We start from the raw sequence: 18838 nt of genomic DNA, 5'->3' as shown, positions 1-18838 counted from the left end.
TGTGAGTCTTACAAGTTGTTTTGTTTTATATGTTCTTTTTTCAAGTGTGAAAATCTCATCTAAGGTCAAAGAATGAGGAAGACAAATACAAATTTTCAAGACATTAGAGAAAAAATAGTTTTTTTTCTCTCTCTCTTTTTTTAAATCAATATTTGTTATGGTATTAATACTTATTATTCTTGTGTCTTGATATTGAAAAGAAGGATGTGGTTCAGCGAGACGTTTTTTTTTTTTTTTGAATTAGAGGTTTTAATTTTGAGTTCTGCATCTATAAAAAAATTCTTGATAAAAAATGCTTTCTTCGAATGATTTTACACCGTATAAATCTGAATTAATCGAGTTTAGTGGATAATACCGAACACCGAAAAAATTAAAAATTAAATTAAAAGTACTCTTAGTTAATGTTTGTATTATATTACTTTTAATATCTAAGCTTCTTGCTCCTGTGTACTGAAAATGTGTATCTAAAATAATATTTATATGAATTTTAGGAGTAAATTAAAGCTTTCCTTATTAATATTCAATCCCTTGAAAACATGAAAATCTTTAGAATTCCTTCTGATCATTGATTACCTTTCATTTCGTCTCTATTAATCATCAAATAAAATGTAAATAAAAAAAAAAAATTGGCAAGTTGTTTTTAGCCAAGATTTGTGAGTTGTCACTTTTGAGTCTTACAAGTTGTTTTTATCTTAATGTACTTATTCAAGTGAGAAAGTTATTTTCAACATACAAGAATAATGAGGAATAAGACCGATACATTTGAAAACAAAATCGAATTTCTCATTATTATTTTTTTAAAAAGAATTCTAGTTTTGGCAGCATACATTTTAGCTACATATCAAACACAAAAATTAGATAGATTCTGAGTATGGAGAAAATTATGCTAGGAGCGTCACCCTCAAATAAGTTCTGCAGTGCGCGATTTGAATTTAATCGGAGTTTTAATGCGAGTTTCGGACATCGGATGGAAAACCCAAAAAAGAGAGGAGAAATTGTGTTTAATGACAAACATTCAATGGTTATTATGTACTTAAGCTATAGTTTCGGTTAATTATTAAACGTGGCTACAGTTTAATCAATTTTTCTATTTAATTTGTATAATTCGATTCCTAATTGTATAAATTCAGAATTTGTATAATTCAATTCCTAATAGTATAAATCCAAAATTTGCATATGTTTAATTACCTAGCTATTTGGATGCGATTTGTTGATACATTTGATTTGTATAAGTTATGAAAAATTCATAAAGGTATAAATTTAGAATTTGTATATAATTATCCTGTTTATATAATTTATTGATACATTTGATTTGTATAAGTTTTGAAAAATTCTTAAATATATAAATACAGAATTTGTATATATACTTATCTTGTTTGTATATTGGCAAATGAAATATACAAACGGAGTTCTAAAAAATTCCTACATGTATAAATACAAAATTTATATATATACTTACCTTGTTTGTATATTGGCAAGCGAAATATACAAACAAAAATACTCATAGCAAATAAAACTATAGCTATGAGACATAATTAGACAAACTACAACTAAAGAGCAAAATTAAAATACTTATAATAGCTATTTGTGAAATTTCTTATAAAAAAAATATAATTCTTGAAAAAACAAATAAGTTTTGTAACGATTTTGTTTCATTCTGAATATAAACCACATCTTCATATTAAACTTTGACTCGCCTGATCAAGAACTAATTTAGAATTAGAAAATTATAAGTTCGAAATTTTACCACAATCCATTTAATTTATTGGGTTCAAAATAAATATATTTATACGTATTGTATACTTCTTTATTTTTTAATTATTTTTATATATACATAGAATTGAGCCAAATCGATCACTATTTGATAGAATCACTGGCTTTTGAAAATAGTGAAAGGTAGAGAATGAAGAATTTATTGTTGATTTATCATTTGATTAGGATTAATTAACTTGATTGATATCTAGTCATTATAACTTCAAACTAAAAACTTTTTCTTTATCACACATTTGTGAACATCTAACATATTGACTATTTTCATTTACTTTAGTTATTGTATTATTTTATTGTTATTGTTCTCTCCTTCATTATTTTCAGCATGACTTCTTTGTTACTATATAGATTTGCTTTACATACTTATTTTTTTTTATTATGTTTTACAGCTTGAGTCGATTATCTATCGAAAACATCCTTTCTATCTATCTTTCCCAAGATAGAAATAAAATTGCGTATACATCACTCTCTTAGACCCCATTCTTGGAATTACTACTTCTAAGCTTCATTTCATAAAATAACAAATTTTTAATTTGGTGCAACTGAATTGAAAGTTGGTACATCAAGTTAATTAATCAAAATATGTTAGGAGAAAGAAGCTAGTTAGGCGGGTGGGGGGAGATTTACTTGTAATTTTATTAAAAATTAACTAAAATACCTACCAAATTAGACAAGATATTATTCAAAATTCTAACCTCAATACACACAAAATTATTAATCTTCTATTTATGTATTAATAGCTAATAATTTCTTTTCTCTCTCATATGTTAGTATAATTATAACATAATTTTTTTTTCTTTACAGAGATAATAATCTACCATATATACCTTATTATTTTTCTCATTTCATTTAATCAGTTAGGTCTATCACTCTATCTGATATATATACTCTTGTTTATGATTGTTCTATTTTCATATATTAGCTTAAATATATAAGTTTAAAATAAGATCATTTTTCATCAGTTTGAGTGTCACGATCCAAAATGGGCCGTGAGTGACACCCACACTTAACCTTCTGGGTGGGAGAACCAACGATACAAACTCCAACTAATAACAATAACGCGAAAACTCAAATAAATATGTTCCCCAAAATCTGAAAGTCATCACATTAAGGACATCTAATTTCTAAAACTAAGTCTGGAAGTATCAAACACTAAAATAAAGAAATAACAAAATGTGTCCGGAAACTAAAGACACCATGTCATAACCAAGAGAATTCATCACGAGCTAGGAGGATAGCTCACCCTTAAATTCGATGAACTTGAGACGGATTAGAGTTGAGGTCGAGTTGAAGTCTGTGGAACACTCGTTGCACTCCACAAAATAAAACAAAGAAAGATACAAGTAGGGGTCAGTACAGAACAACGCGTACTGAGTAGGTATCATCAAACGACTCAAAATAGAAATCAATATACATAAATTAATAGTGAGAAATCAACAACAACACTTAACAGGTGGCAACCAACGAACAATTACATAACCGGTCAACAATATCAAGATCACACATGAGGACTCAAGCCTCCACACCACACTCTTTGAAATATGAGTTTTTGGAGATTGGGTAGCATTAAGTAATTTTAATTTATTTCCCTTTAATATTACCGTGTCGGAATGTGACACCCGATCCAAATATACCATGTCGGAACGTGACATCCGATTCAAATATATCGTGTCGGAACGTGACACCCGATCCAAATGTACCGTGTCGGAACGTGACACCCGATCCAAATGTAATTAATTTATCATTCCTTATGATTATATTCCACTTCATTAACAATATTTCATCAAGCCTTCTTTATTCAAGGCACCATTTTTGATAAGACAAGTTCAAGATTATGGATTTTATGGCCTCGGGATTTTAGACCAATCACAATAACATATCAACCATCCAAACCACAATAATTAAATGCGTAGTAAAGTTCACACATATTACTCCATGAATATCAATCACTATTAAGAGTCTATCTATGATGTAGAATAAAACCATAACCTACCTCAATCGAAGAACCGAATCCAAGCAAGCTAATTCACGAATGTCTTTCCTTCCTTCAAAGCCTCACGTTTCCAATCTATCAATTATACAATATTTATAAGTAACTAGTCCGTAGACACTAATATTATTTACATGTTTAACCTAGACCCAACAACTCACCCAATTCTATAATCAATTTCTTAAAATCTCAAGCCTAGGGTTAAGTCTTAATTTCTCCAAATAACATAAATTTAATGGTATTCATATAATACAATACACCTACTATTTAATTACCTGACTCAATATATTAAAACTTGAATTAAATTGTGATAATTATGAGAATATCTGAAATCAAACCCAAATTACACAAAAAATTTAACTACAAAATGCAGTACCTAACTAAGAATTTAATATATATCATCACCCTAAATATTAGCCTATAATCATTATTCAATTGACCAAAATCTTGTAGAAAATTTCCAACAGTACGCATGCTAACTTCCAAGTTCTTTTTACAATTTAAGTTTAATATTATAATATAATGTCCTCTACCTATTTATACCTTTACAGAAATTAAGGTTTCTTATATACAATTATTCAACAGGAAGTGACACTTTGTCTTCTTTCCATTTTTTTTTTCTTTCTTTTTGGCCCAATGAACATTAACCATATCATGTGATATTGCATCATCTCCCTCACTAGTTGAAATCTTTCAACAGAAAGAGACAATTTTTTCAATTGAATTATGAAATGCTTACCTGAAGCAATTCGGGTTCCACGCCGTAGCAGTAATCGCCCTCTCTTCTTTTCTCTTTTCTAATTAATTAGGGCAACTATTCATGAATTAATAAATAAATAAATAAATAAATAAAAGCTAAATCCCATTAATATATTTTTATATGTATTGAACAAGTGGTATAAGACATTAAATAAATTACCACTTTAGCCCATTAATTAATTGGTTATTTAAATTTACCCCCCAACTAAATAACTATGGTTATCAATTAGTCCAAAATACCCGTTAAAACTTTACGAGATGAGTCTTTTATGAAATAAAAAGCTTCAGTTCTCAAAACGATCTAATGGGTCGTTACATTGAGCTTCCACTATTTCTTTTTAGTTTTGTTGTATACCTCACGCGAATGTTTAAGAATATATTTATATATAATTTTCTTCTTATAAAAATTGCTAATTGACATGAGATGTAAGTGAGATGCTTCGAATGCACATGTAACGTGCGAGATACATGTGCATGCAACACACACGCAAACACTAATTTTATTTCATATATACTTGAGACATTTACTTAAAAATTGATCATCAATTTTACTGAATCGTGCGGGCTTTTACAAAGTTATTCCAATTCAGATATATTATTTTGAAAATGTTTTTTTCTCTGTGTTCGGCAGCATTTTCGAACTAGTTTATGGTCACTCCATCATAAAAATGAAAAACCAATAAACACAAGTCCAATACCAAAAAAAAAAGAAGCATATCTTACTTTCATTAAGTAGATCAACTTTCCTCCTTACTTACATTTCTTATCTATAATCATCTAAGTACTACCATGACCAAAAACTACTATATAATAATCAAAAGTACTACTAGTTAGATGCACTAATATGCAACTAATTAAGTACAAGTAGCTTAATACTTGATGTCATGAAGTTCATGAACATCAGAAAAAGCCTTAATTCCTTCATCAACTACTAATGTTGTCTTATACTGATATCGACGAGCAACATATAAAAAGTAGAACAAATTCAACACACCTAATCCTGCAATAAGATAGTAGTAATTCTCAACTCGACCTTCGTTAATATCCTTTGTTAACCAATCTGAATGTCCATGTCCCCCTGTTGTATTATGCAAAATGTTCACTAATAAACTGCTTAAATAACTTGCACCAGCCACCGTGCAAGAAAACAGAGAATTAGCCACACTACTCATATTTTCAGGAAATTCCTTATTGTAAAACTCAATTTGACCAAGTATGTTAAAAGCCTCAGCAAATCCCATAAGTATTAGTTGTGGAGCTAACCACATGACTGTAATAGGTGCAATTCCATCAGGACTATTATGCATTATCGCGGCATTTCTTCGTACCTTTTCAATTAGCCCTGCTACAACCATCGATAAAATCGAAAAAACCATACCAATTCCAATTCTTTGTAACAATGTGATCCCACCTTCAATTCTTGTGATTTTTCTAACCGATGGCACGATTAATCGATCATAGATTGGTAGCCATATACCTACGGTGATCATCGATATAACGGAGAGGGAACCGGGTGGGATTTGGAATTTAGGCCCGAGGTGACGGTCCATTTTTAGAGCTTGTGACATTGTGAATGTGCCCTGTTGTGCCATGGCTGTGAAACAAATAATCCCTGTTGCCCAAACTGGAATTATTTGGAGAAGGCATTTTACTTCTTCAATTTGTTGGATACTACATAGTCTCCATTTATTTGAACAAGTACCATCATTATTAACTTCATCCTCCATCACTATAGCTGCTTTGTTCAATGATCTGAGTGAAAAAAAACAGCTCAATAAAATTAATGTCCTAAAGTCAATCATTAAAGTAAATGTCTCCAAATATATTAAATAAAAGTAATTCCAATTTTGTAGTATGGTCCACCATTTAACCAATTTTAATATTCCAACTAAACAAGAAACATCCAAATATCTAAAAGTGTCCAAATATCACCTGTATTTATTGGTTAAAGGGAGTTTGTTCACGATAGATCCTTTGGGTAACAACGGATCATAAAATACCCTGTTACTCTCACGTTCATCAGGAAGCATAAGCTTACGTTTCTTGTGAGCCGCTACAAAAACCTGGACAATGCTCGAGAAAATACTTCCTTCTGGCTTCACATAGACGTACACTTTCGTTCCAATGAAAAATAAAATGATAGACAAGAACATGAGTATCGTAGGGATACCAAATCCAATTACCCAACTCACAGAATCTTGAATATACACCACAAGTGTAACTGCAATAATCAGTACCACTGTAAACGATGTGTAATACCAATTAAAGAAACTAGCAATTCCTTTTCTTCCTTCATTTGTTGTTGAATCAAATTGGTCCACACCAAATGGGATACTACAGGGCCTTATTCCACCAGACCCAATGGATAAAAGTCCTAGGCCCATTGCTAGAAAGCCCATTTGTGACTTGTTGGGCCTATGACATTGTTGGCCCATTTTGCAAGGAGGAGGGTGTAGCTTAGGTAACCAAGGTATAAAGGTCAATGTCATCATTCCCTATTTATAAAAAGGAACAAGAGTTAATCATAAAGTATTAATCGCTAATCTTAGAATTAAATGAAAATATATAGAGTTTAAGTTTAATACTGAGAAAGTTAGTTATACTATCAAATCACTTATAAAATAATATTTTTTTCGTCTTAATATATTTATAACTTTCGTTTTTTGAAAGTCAATTTAACTATTTTTTAAAGCTATTACGTAAATTCACATGAAAAAAAAAACATAATTATTTCGGCACATACTTTTAATAATTGTAATAATTGCAAAGTTTTTATTTTCTTTTTGGGGAAACGGACACTTTGCATGAATTGCGTGGTATATACCCTTATCTTCTGGCTAAGGCGCAAAGAAAAGCAATTGATGCCCATTCGTCATTGTCTCATCGCTACCATAAAGTATTTGTAAATATTATTCCGTTTCAAAAAAAAAGGTTACTTTAGTATAATTAGAAATAAATTAATTTTAATTTTTTTTTACTTTTTATAAAAATGATTTACAATCACATAAATATTTAAGGATTATTTTAAATCACAAATTTTAAAAAAAAAATTAAAAAAATATCGTATCAAGTTAAACGATACCACATAAAATGAAACGGACGGATTACTCCCTTTTTTCCGTATCCTTTTGATCATAGTTTTTTAAATATTGAAATTGCTAATTATAATGACTTACGATATATTTTATGTAGTTTCTAAGAGCTTTTGAAAATAAAAAAAATGTGAAATTTGAAAAATCATGGAAAATGGCAGTATTTGAAAATTAAAAATAGATATTAATTTTTATTTATTAATTTAGAAAATTAAAAAATAATTTAAAGAGTAATATAATAAAATTATTATTATATTTATTATTTTTAAAATATATCAAATCAATAGTGAACAAATAAAAATAGCTACGTACCATTATTTCAAAGACGGAGGCAAAAGCAATAGTCCAAAACCGACCAATATATGCATCGGAAATAAAAGCACCAAGCAATGGTATGAAATTAGTAATGCCAGACCATATATTAAGAACATTAGAAGCAGACACTTGGTCCAAATGAAACACTGTTAATAAAAACTGCATGAAATTTGCCAATAACCCTATTGTTGCCAACCTCTCAAATGTCTCATTTCCTGCCAAAAAAAGAAAACGTATTAATTACTCAACATTAATTAACTTCACCTGCAAAACAACTAACTACTTAATAAAATATGTGAAAAAGAAAAACGTATAAACTTAGTACACAATTTATTATCTGTCATTTTGAAAATTTTCTATGTATGCACTTAAAACAAACTTAGTACTAACAAACATGTTATAATTAACTCGAGCTTATTTAACTTAAATCCAAATTACGTCACATAAATGGAAATGAAGGAAGTAATCTTACTATTTGTTTATTTTCTTAGTAATAAAATTATGAAATTGAAAAAAGCATAGATGGGCGTGTCTTGGGGCCTACGCTTTATCTCGAACTAGATAAAACATCTCGCCTCACGCTCTTGCCTTTTAAAACATGTGATATAAACAATGTGAGCATGCTTCACAAGGAGTTTTTGAAAGTTTCAAGCTCAACAAATAGATTTTTCTTTTTATCTACTTAAGCCTCGATGGATATACGAATGTATGCATGCCATTGTTCATATTTGAGTTGATGAGAAATAATAGGCATCAAATTAAATAATCGAGATACAAACAAGTTAAATAATTACCTAGAACATAAGGCATAGCTCTCCATCCACCAGGCTTTCTCCGGCATGTTTTTGCCGGAGAATCACTGCCGGAGGTGTGTTTTTCCTCGTCGTAGACACCATTTTCCGGGGAGGGGAAGGATAAGGATATTGAGGAGTTATTTTTTTTTTTGTCCTCCATATATAATATATGATATATATTCGTGTTTATTAGTTCCTATATAGCTAGGAGTTATAAAACACTACAATTCCTTTTTTAAATTGATGAGACTACTTCATATGTTGGTATTTATAGACAAATTACATTATTTGATCAGACAATAATTAGATGCATTATTGGGAGAATTCAATGGCGTGTATGATTTTTAGACTTGTGGAAAGCTACAAACATAGAGAGATAAAAAGATTGTGCGGCTTACGTATGTTAAGGTAGACTGATATTTAGCATTTTAGTTGTTATAGCGAGTATATGGGAAATAATTTTTTTTATTTAAAATAAAATTTTGATTGCGTAAATATTATTTTTAAAAATAAATTATTTATGAGATTTTATTGAATATATTATTATTTTATATAACGATTGACTGTTATATATTTATAACATCATTTGACATTTAGATAATATTGTACTATTATAAAAAAAATTTAAAAAGATGCATAAAATTTAGTATTTCATTTTTAATATTGTAAGAAAAAAAAATAATTTAAATTTTAAATCTCAAAGATATGCATACTTAATTCACTAACTAAAAATTAAAGAAAGGTTTAAACAATTTTCATAAATTCATAAATAAATGTATAAATATTTAAGTTGTAAGGGCACACATTTCAAATTTACTTGAAAATTAAATTCTTTTAGGATTGACAGAAGAAATTTATAAGTAAAGCTTATTTCGTAGATTCTAATTTTTCAATGATTGATATATATATATATATATATATAACAACAAAAAAAACGTATTAATTACTCAACATTAATTAACTTCACCTGCAAAAGAACTAACTAAGTTAGTTAAATAAGTGAAAAAGAAAAACGCATAAACTTAAAGAAACTTAGTACTCTTTATCATAAATAGTATACACATTAAAGTATCAAAATACTTTGATTAAATTCTCTACACTTAAAATCTTAGAAGAAAATTCTATTTCTATAACAATGAGTAGTTTTTTTGGTTTTCCATCTGGTGTGTCACGACCTAAATGGGGCCATAAGTGGCACCCACACTTGACCTCTTAGATGGGACAATCAAAGATACAACTCCCAACTTACATTAAAAATTCAACTTATAAACCACGACAATAATGCAGAAGCTCAATCTTATTAAAGTCAGAAATAACAAAAATATTAAAATCTATTACATAACGTTTTCCAAAATCTGACAGTCATCACATTAGGACACTTAAATTCTAAAACTAAGTCTGAAAATGTCAAACACCAGAATAAATAAATAATAAAATGTGTCCGGAAACTAAGAACAACATGCCATGATCGAGAGAATCCATCACGAGCTAGAAGGATAGCTCATCCTGAAATCTTATGAACTGGAGACTAACTAGAGTTGAGGTCGAGTTGAAGTCAGTGGAACACTCGCTGCACTCCACAAAATAAAATAAAGAAAAATACAAGTAAGGGTCAGTACAGGACAATATGTACTGAGTAGATATCATCGGCCGACTTAAAATAAAAATCAATACGCATAAAGTAGTAGCGAAAAATCAACCATAACACTTAACATGTGGCAACCAACAAGATCAAGATTAAGTGACAACACAATGAACAATTTCATATCCTGTCAACAATATCAAGATCACACATGAGGACTCAAGCCTCCACATCACGCTTTTTTGGAAAATGAGTTATTGGAGATTGGGTAGCATTAAGTCATTTTAATTTATTTTCTTTTAATATTATCGTGCCGGAACGTGACACACGATCCAAATATACTGTGTCGAAACGTGACACCCGATCCAAATATATCATCTCATCTCGTGACACCTGATCCAAATATAATTAATTATTCATTCTTTATTATTACGTTCCACTTCATTAGCAATATTTTATCAAGCTTTCTTTATTCAAAGCACCATTTGTTTTTGATAGGACAATTTCAAGATTATAGATTTCATGGTTTTGGGATTTCAGACCAATCACAACAACATATCAACCATCCAAACCACAATAATTAAATGCATAGTAAACTTCACACATTACTCAATGACTATCAATCACTATTAAGAGTTTATCTATGATATAGAATAAAAACCATAACCTACCTCAACCGAAGAATCGAAGTCAAGCAAGTTAATTCACTGGTGATTTTTCTTTCTTCGATGTCTCGTGTTTCCAATTTATCAAGTATATAATATTCGTAAGTAAAAGAGTCTATCAACACTCATATTACTATATGTCTAGCCTAGACCCAAAACTCACCCATTCAAATCTATAATCAAACTTCTAAATTTGATAACAACTAATATCTCAGGTCTCATATTCCTAAATTTTAAGCAAGGGTTAAGTTTCAATTCCTTCAAATAATATAACTCTAATAGTATTTACATAATATAATATACCAATTATTTAATTACATATTTCAATATATCAAAATTTGAATTATAAAATAATAACTATAAGAAAAATTCGAAGAAATAATGGAGATTAATTTGGACAGTTGCATCAATTCCCTGCAACCAACAATTTGCAGACATTCACCACTAAATCACATATACATGCTATCATTTAATACTAAGTATTTAATGAAAGAAATAAAGGTATTCTTATATGGTCGTTCTTCTCTGTCACCGCACAGGTAAGATTTTCTCTCTGTTATTTCGTTTGTTTTCTACTTAATTATGTATTAAAATTAATAAACTCTATCATTTTCCTTTAATAATTGGTATAGAGTGTTAAATAAACTATCAACTTAGCCCACTAATTAAATTAGTTATTTAAATTTCTCCCTCAACTAAATAACTATGGTTATCGAATAGTCCAAATACCCATTAAAAGTTTACGAAATGAGTCTTTTATAAAATAAAAAGTTCTAGTTCTCAAAACGACATAACGGGTCGTTACACGGTGTCCAGAGTCCATGGAGCTCCGATTAAATTCGAATCATACACTGCAAGGTCTATTTAAGGGGTGACATTCCAACATGATTTTTCCATACCTAGAGCTTGAACCCAAAATCTCTTATTAAGGGTGAAACAATTTCACCATTGCACCACAACCTATGTTGGTAACAATGATTAGTTATGATATTCACAAAAGGAAGACAAATGATGTAGGTAGTATTTAATTTTAGGTGTACAATAATAAAATGGATCTTATAGTAATTTAATAAAGGTGTACAATTATAAAATGGATGTTCTTGTTATTGGTAGAAAAAGGTTATTATTGAGAGGTAAAATACAATATAATAAATCACTTTAAATTTATTTTAACTATTATAGCAAGATGTTATATATAATAATATTGTTATACAAAGATGTGATTGTACTATATATATTACATCCCATCGAATTTATTTTATATGTTTTTACTTTACATTATTTTCTTTGTTCATTTCACGTGTCACATTTAAAGTTTGCACACTCATTATAATGATTGAGATTATTATTTTATTACACTATTCTTATTAATTAATATTAATATTATGTTTAATAGAAAAAATAATTAATGCTAAAAATAAATCATGAAAAAAAATAATTATCCTTTTTTTATATTATTAAAATGTCAAGTAAAAATTAAAGTTTATTTTAAAAATAATGAACCAATATTTTGATTCTCCTAAGCGAAAACCTATAGTATGTTAAAGAACAAATGGACAAGTGGATTGTCCGCTTAAATATTTTTTTCTTTTATATGGGCCCCACTTATTTTTTTTCAATACTATAAATATGACCCCATTGCAATGTAAAATGGAGAGATAAAGGGATTCTCTGATACATACAAACACGGATACAATTTCTCTTCAGCTCCTCTCTATTTCTCTTAATCTCTCTTCCTTACTTTACAAAATTTAGATTATTTCATAACACGTTATCAGCACGAGGCTCCATCATTTGAGCTATATTTTTAAGAAGGTAACAAAAGGAGTAAGAATTTTATTTTCTTAAAAGGTTTAATATTTCTAAACTTGAATTTGTTGTTCTTGACAGTCTATTGTTGCTACTTCTTCAAATCAGGCTGAAATAATAGCAATTCATAAAGCAAGTAGAGAATGTGTGTGGTTGAGATCGATGATACAGTTCATCAAAGAAAGATGCGGCCTGAAAAATGATGTCAAAGTACCCACAGTTATATTCGAAGACAATGTTGCATGTATAGCTCAATTGAAAGGTGGCTTCATAAAAGGAGACAGAACAAAACATATTTCGCCAAAATTATTCCCAGAAGAATGGGATATTGATGTACAACAAGTTCGTTCAAGTGATAATCTTGCAGATTTATTCACAAAGGTATTACCAACATCAACTTTCCATTACCGACGCCGGTGTCTTTCTGGTGAGGTCTGCAGCTCCAGGTTCGGTCGTTCCTCAACTGATCTCTTGTGTACCAGTTTATCTTCTAATATCTTCTTGACCTGTTTGAGTTAGGTGTAGCAGCATATTGTTCCGTTTTGCTTGCTGGTATGGATTTTCTTCAACTATTGTAGTGTTATTGATTTCCTGTGCTTGCTTATTAGTTAGTGTGCGTTGTCTATATTCGACATTTATTGTTCTGTCTACAAATTTTTGGGTGCTTGGCCCAAGAATTTTGGGTACCTCCGGTTCCCATATCTTCCCCTATTTATTCCTTACTCAAACAATTGTAACTACATTTTGCTAACTTTAAACCTTTGAAATTTTTTTTAGTTCACACACGTTTTCGTGGCTTTGGATAGTGATGGTAGACTAGGGTCATGTTCTCACTCAGGGACGGGGACGGGGACGGGGACGAGGGTTAGAAGGGGTAAGTGGGTTAAAGGAGTGTCTAGAATGAGAATAGGCTCTTGGAACATTGGGACGTTGACGGGAAAATCCATAGAGCTAGTTAAGATCCTAAAGAAGAGGAAGATTAATATAGCGTGTGTACAAGAGACCAAATGGGTAGGTTCTAAAGCTAAGGAGGTAGACGGGTATAAGCTTTGGTTCTCTGGTAGATCGAAGAATAGGAATGGGGTAGGCATTTTAGTAGACAGTAACTTAAGGGATCAGGTGGTGGAGGTTAGGAGATTCAATGATAGGATGATGTCGATTAAGGTGGTCGTTGAAGGGAATACGTTGAACATTATTAGCGCGTATGCGCCGCAAGTAGGCTTAAACGAGGAGGATAAGAGGCGTTTTTGGGAGGATTTGGACGAGTTAGTGGGAGGCATACCGTCTACTAAGAAGCTTTTCGTGGGAGGGGATTTCAATGGGCACATCGGGTCTACTTCGGGAGGGTATGATGATGTGCATGGAGGTTTCGGCTTCGGGGTCAGAAATGGAGGAGGAGTCTCATTGTTGGATTTTGCAAGAGCTTTTGGGTTGGTGATAGCCAATTCGAGTTTCCCTAAAAAGGAGGATCACTTGATAACCTTCCGGAGTGCGGTGGCTAAGACCCAGATAGACTTTTTACTCCTTAGGAAGAATGATAAAGGTCTGTGCAAAGACTGTAAGGTCATTCCGATCGACAACCTTACGACCCGACATAAGCTCTTGGTGATGGATTTAGGGATCAAGATGACGAGGAAAAAGAGGATCGGGGATGACCGACCTAGGATCAGATGGGGGAGTTTGACCACGACTAGCGCCCTGGAGATGGGGGAGAAATTAAAGGATATGGGGGCCTGGGATAGTAGTGGGGATGCGAATATTATGTGGGATAGGACGTCTAGTTGTATTAGGGTGGTAGCAAGGGAAGTGTTGGGAGTCTCGACAGGTAGCTGTGGCCGGCACCGAGGGGACTGGCGGTGGAATAGAGAAGTGCAAAGGAAGGTGGAAGCGAAGAAGATAGCGTATGCGAAGCTGATAGAAAGCAAGGATGAGGTGGAGAAGTGGACGAATAGGGAACTTTATAAGATAGCGAGGAAGGAGGCGAAGTCGGCGGTTTCGACGGCAAAAACGGCAGCTTTTGAACGCCTTTATGCTGAACTAGAAGAAAAAGGCGGGGATAGGAAATTATTCAAGCTAGCCAGGATGCGGGAGCGAAGGGCACGCGATGTGGATCAAGTGAAGTGCATTAAGGACGAACATGGAAAAGTATTGGTAGAAGAGACACTCATTAAACAGAGATGGCAGTCGTACTTCCATAAACTCTTGAACGAAGAAGGAGACAGAGAGATTATGTTGGGAGATTTGGAACACACAGGGAGGCTTCGCGTTGGTGAGTGTTGCAGGAGTATTTCGGTCGAAGAGCTTAAGGATGTTGTGCGTAGGATGCGCTGGGGAAGAGCGACCGGACCTGACGAGATCCCTGGTGAATTTTGGAAGAGCACGAGCCAGGTAGGTTTGGAGTGGCTGACTAGGTTATTTAATGTCATCTTTAGGACAGCAACGATGCCCGAAGAATGGAGGTCGAGCGTACTAATCCCTCTATACAAAAACAAGGGAGATATCCAGAGTTGCAACAACTATAGGGGTATCAAGCTTCTAAGTAATACTATGAAAGTGTGGGAAAGAGTGGTGAAGATGAGGGTTAGAAGAGGCGTGTCTATTTCAGAAAACCAGTTTGGATTTATGCCGGGACGCTCAACTACTGAAGCTATCCATCTTATGAGGAGACTGTGGAGCGGTATAGGGAGAGAAAGAGAGACTTGCATATGGTATTCATTGATCTAGAAAAGGCTTACGATAAAGTTCCACGAGAAATACTATGGAGATGTTTGGACGCTAAAGGTGTACCGGTGGCGTATATTAGAGTGATCAAGGATATGTACGAGGGCGCCAAAACCAGGGTAAGGACAGTAGGAGGAGACTCAGAGTACTTCCCAGTTGTGATGGGGTTACATCAAGGATCAGCCCTTAGTCCGTTTTTATTTGCCTTGGTGATGGATGTATTGACGCGACAAATTCAAGGGGAGGTGCCATGGTGTATGCTTTTTGCGGACGATATAGTCCTGATCGATGAGACTCGTAGCGGAGTTAACGCTAAGCTGGAGGATTGGAGACACACCCTGGAGTCTAAAGGGTTTAAGCTGAGTAGGACCAAGACAGAGTACTTAGAGTGCAAGTTCAGTGAGACACCCCATGAGGTTGGCGCAGAAGTTATGCTTGGTGACCAGGCTATCCAAAAGAAAGGTAGTTTCAAGTACCTGGGGTCTATCATGCAAGGCAACGGGGAGATTGATGACGATGTCACACATCGTATTGGGGCAGGGTGGATGAAATGGAGGCTCGCTTCCGGGGTGCTCTGTGACAAGAAAGTGCCACCACAACTTAAGGGCAAGTTCTACAAAGTGGTTGTTAGACTGGCTATGTTATATGGGGCGGAGTGTTGGCCAATTAAGGTCTCTCACGTCCAAAAGATGAAAGTAGCCGAGATGAGAATGTTGAGATGGATGTGTGGGCATACCAGAAGCGACAGGATTAGAAACGAGGCTATTCGGGATAAGGTAGGAGTGGCCTTAGTGGAAGACAAGATGCAGGAAATGCGACTTAGGTGGTTTGGGCATGTGAAGAGGAGAGACACGGATGCCCCAGTGAGGAGGTGTGAGAGGTTGGCCATGGATGGCTTCAGAAGAGGTAGGGGTAGGCCGAAGAAATATTGGGGAGAGGTGATTAGACAAGACATGGCGCAGTTACAGCTTACCGAGGACATGACCTTAGATAGGAGTGTGTGGAGGACCCGCATTCGGGTAGAAGGCTAGTACATAGTCGCGTTACCCTACCCTACTAGTAGGCGCATTAGCGCACTATAACTTCCTTCGTGGAGGACCCAGATTAGGATTAAAGGCTAAGTGATTCATCTTTTGCACCATAGTAGTTGTAGTTCTGTCCATTGTTTATTGCCTTTTGATTTCTGCATTGTATTGTTGTTTATAGTTGTGGCGCCGTTGTACTTTTACTGTCTTATCTATCTTATCTTATCTTATTTATTTATTGTAGTTATGCCTCTTTCTTCCCGTACCACTCTACCACGACTTTCCCTTTTGCTATTTCTGTTTTCATCTTGTTTTCTATATATTTGCTCCTATCTGACCTTTTATCTTGTCCTCTCTTAAAGCCGAGGGTCTTTCGGAAACAGCCGCCCTACCTTTCAAGGTGGGGGTTAGGTCTGCGTACACTCTACCCTCCCCAGACCCCACATTATGGGAATATACTGGGTTTGTTGTTGTTGTTGTTGTTGTAACTTTTGAGAAGCTAACGTATAAGATTGGAATGTGTCGTCTCCAAAATATCAAATGAAGTTTTCATCAGGGAGAGTAAAATACGCGCTGCACTCTTTTTCCCTTAACCAAGGTTTTGTCCCACTGGGCTTTCTTAATAAGGTTTTTAATGAGGCAACACAAGGCGTATTACTAGATGTGTGTACTTCTTTATCCTTTATTAAGCTTTTCCCACTAAATTTTTTCTAGTAAGGTTTTAACGAGTCACAACATTTATGAATGTTCTGGATAACAATGTTTATTGTTTGTTGTAAAATATTTTTTTTTTATATGAACATTCAAGGAGGAGTGATAAAAAATAAATAGACAAGTGGATTGTTCATTTGAAATATTTTTTTCTTTTATGTGGAGCCCACTTGCCCCATTTGCTTTCTTTCAATACTATAAATATGGCCCCATTACAATATAAAATGGAGAAATAAGAGAAGCATTATATACATATAAATACGGATACAATTTCTCTTAATCTCTCCTTTTTACTTTATTAAATTTAGTTTATTTCATAACATAGTAAAAATTATTTTATATTGTTGGTGGTGGGTGTAACTTAAATCATTTATTTGAACGGGTGCATAACTGCATATGTAAATGCATTTTGCCATTGGAAATTGGAATGGCGTTACAATTATTTCCGTCATCTATTTTTACTTGTTTACTATATTAAAAATTCAAAATATAATATTTTTTTGAGCACAAAATTATCTTTATTAGAAATTAATTTATTTCAAACATAATTTTTTTTGATATGAATCAAATTTAATCAAACTCTTATATAGATATTAAATATCGAATAAAAAAAATATTGTGATAATTACAACCGCACACTACTGCTACACTATTAAAGACGTTTTTGTTCTTACTCGCCCGACCACAAATAACAATCACCATCATACACGGCGTTGCCTGATATTTACAGCAATTTGATGAGTACTACTAGTAAAATTTTAAATTCTTTTTAAATATTTAAAATTTAATTTATATACATTGATTGATAATAATAATAATAATAAAATATTCAGTATAATCTAAAGTTTGGAAAAGATAATGTGTATACAAATTGTAATTCTAACTTATAAATGTAGATATGTTATTTTCAAAAGATCATTGGCTCTGATCTTAAGTAAAATATATCAAAACATGTTTGAAAAGAATATTATAAAATTATGTTGTCTGAGTAATTAAAACACTATTAGAAACAAAAGTTTTTTGTACCATAAATCAATAGAATTTTTTTTCACCCATTTCCAAATCGAACTAGCTCCCTGAAGTCTCAAGAAATGAAATGGATTCTAACTGAAATAGTAGAAATTTGTCTAATTTTTCAACATTACTATTTATTTTTCTTCTCGCTGATTCAATCAAAATATTTCTTTTATAGAAAATTCAGTTTTTTCCAGTAGTTAAAGAACTACAACATTATTGTAATTTAAAGCTATTATATCATATCAATCACGATTTAATTAGCTAGGTTAATGATTAATACTTATCATTAATATTTCTTGTATTTCATAAGGTATTCATGATTAGTTATTCCTTACTATTTTGGATTAATTTAAGAGACCTTCATCTTGAAATAGTTTTATTTATTTGCAACAAAGCTTGTTCGAAACGATGAAATTTCTATAACACAAATTCCAAAAATGCCGCTTGGAACCAAACAATTTTTTATTTTGTTTTATTTACTCCTACTATACTTTGAGTAAGAAGATAGAGAAATTACTTCTTTTTTTCTCATAGCTAAATTATGAGACTTGATTTATTTGTTGGTTTATTTAGAGACCTTAAAAGTGT

At 32.3% G+C, this 18838-nt stretch overlaps 1 protein-coding gene across 1 annotated transcript; it reads right to left on the bottom strand.

The window, feature by feature from the left end:
- Positions 1-5214: 5214 nt before the first annotated feature.
- Positions 5215-8966, bottom strand: LOC129880225 (protein NRT1/ PTR FAMILY 2.13). Its single transcript, XM_055954167.1, has 4 exons — positions 8721-8966; positions 7924-8141; positions 6452-7014; positions 5215-6271 (listed from the first exon to the last, which is right to left on the bottom strand). Exons 1-4 carry the CDS (start codon positions 8878-8880, stop codon positions 5389-5391), a joined length of 1824 nt encoding a protein of 607 aa, XP_055810142.1. The 5' UTR covers positions 8881-8966; the 3' UTR covers positions 5215-5388.
- Positions 8967-18838: the final 9872 nt, after the last annotated feature.

The sequence above is a fragment of the Solanum dulcamara genome, chromosome 2, assembly GCF_947179165.1.
Source record: "Solanum dulcamara chromosome 2, daSolDulc1.2, whole genome shotgun sequence".
Classification (NCBI taxonomy): Eukaryota; Viridiplantae; Streptophyta; class Magnoliopsida; order Solanales; family Solanaceae; genus Solanum; species Solanum dulcamara.
The sequence above is the reverse complement of the archived record's forward strand: the minus strand, read 5'-3'. Positions and strand labels throughout refer to the sequence as shown.

Coding starts and splice junctions, on each gene's coding strand:
- LOC129880225 (XM_055954167.1), bottom strand. CDS start 8,880: ATGGAGGACAAAAAAAAAAATAACTCCTCAATATCCTTATCCTTCCCC. Junction 8,142..8,720: donor AGCTATGCCTTATGTTCTAG/GTAATTATTTAA, acceptor TTTTTTTGGCAG/GAAATGAGACATTTGAGAGG. Junction 6,272..6,451: donor CCTTTAACCAATAAATACAG/GTGATATTTGGA, acceptor TTTTTCACTCAG/ATCATTGAACAAAGCAGCTA.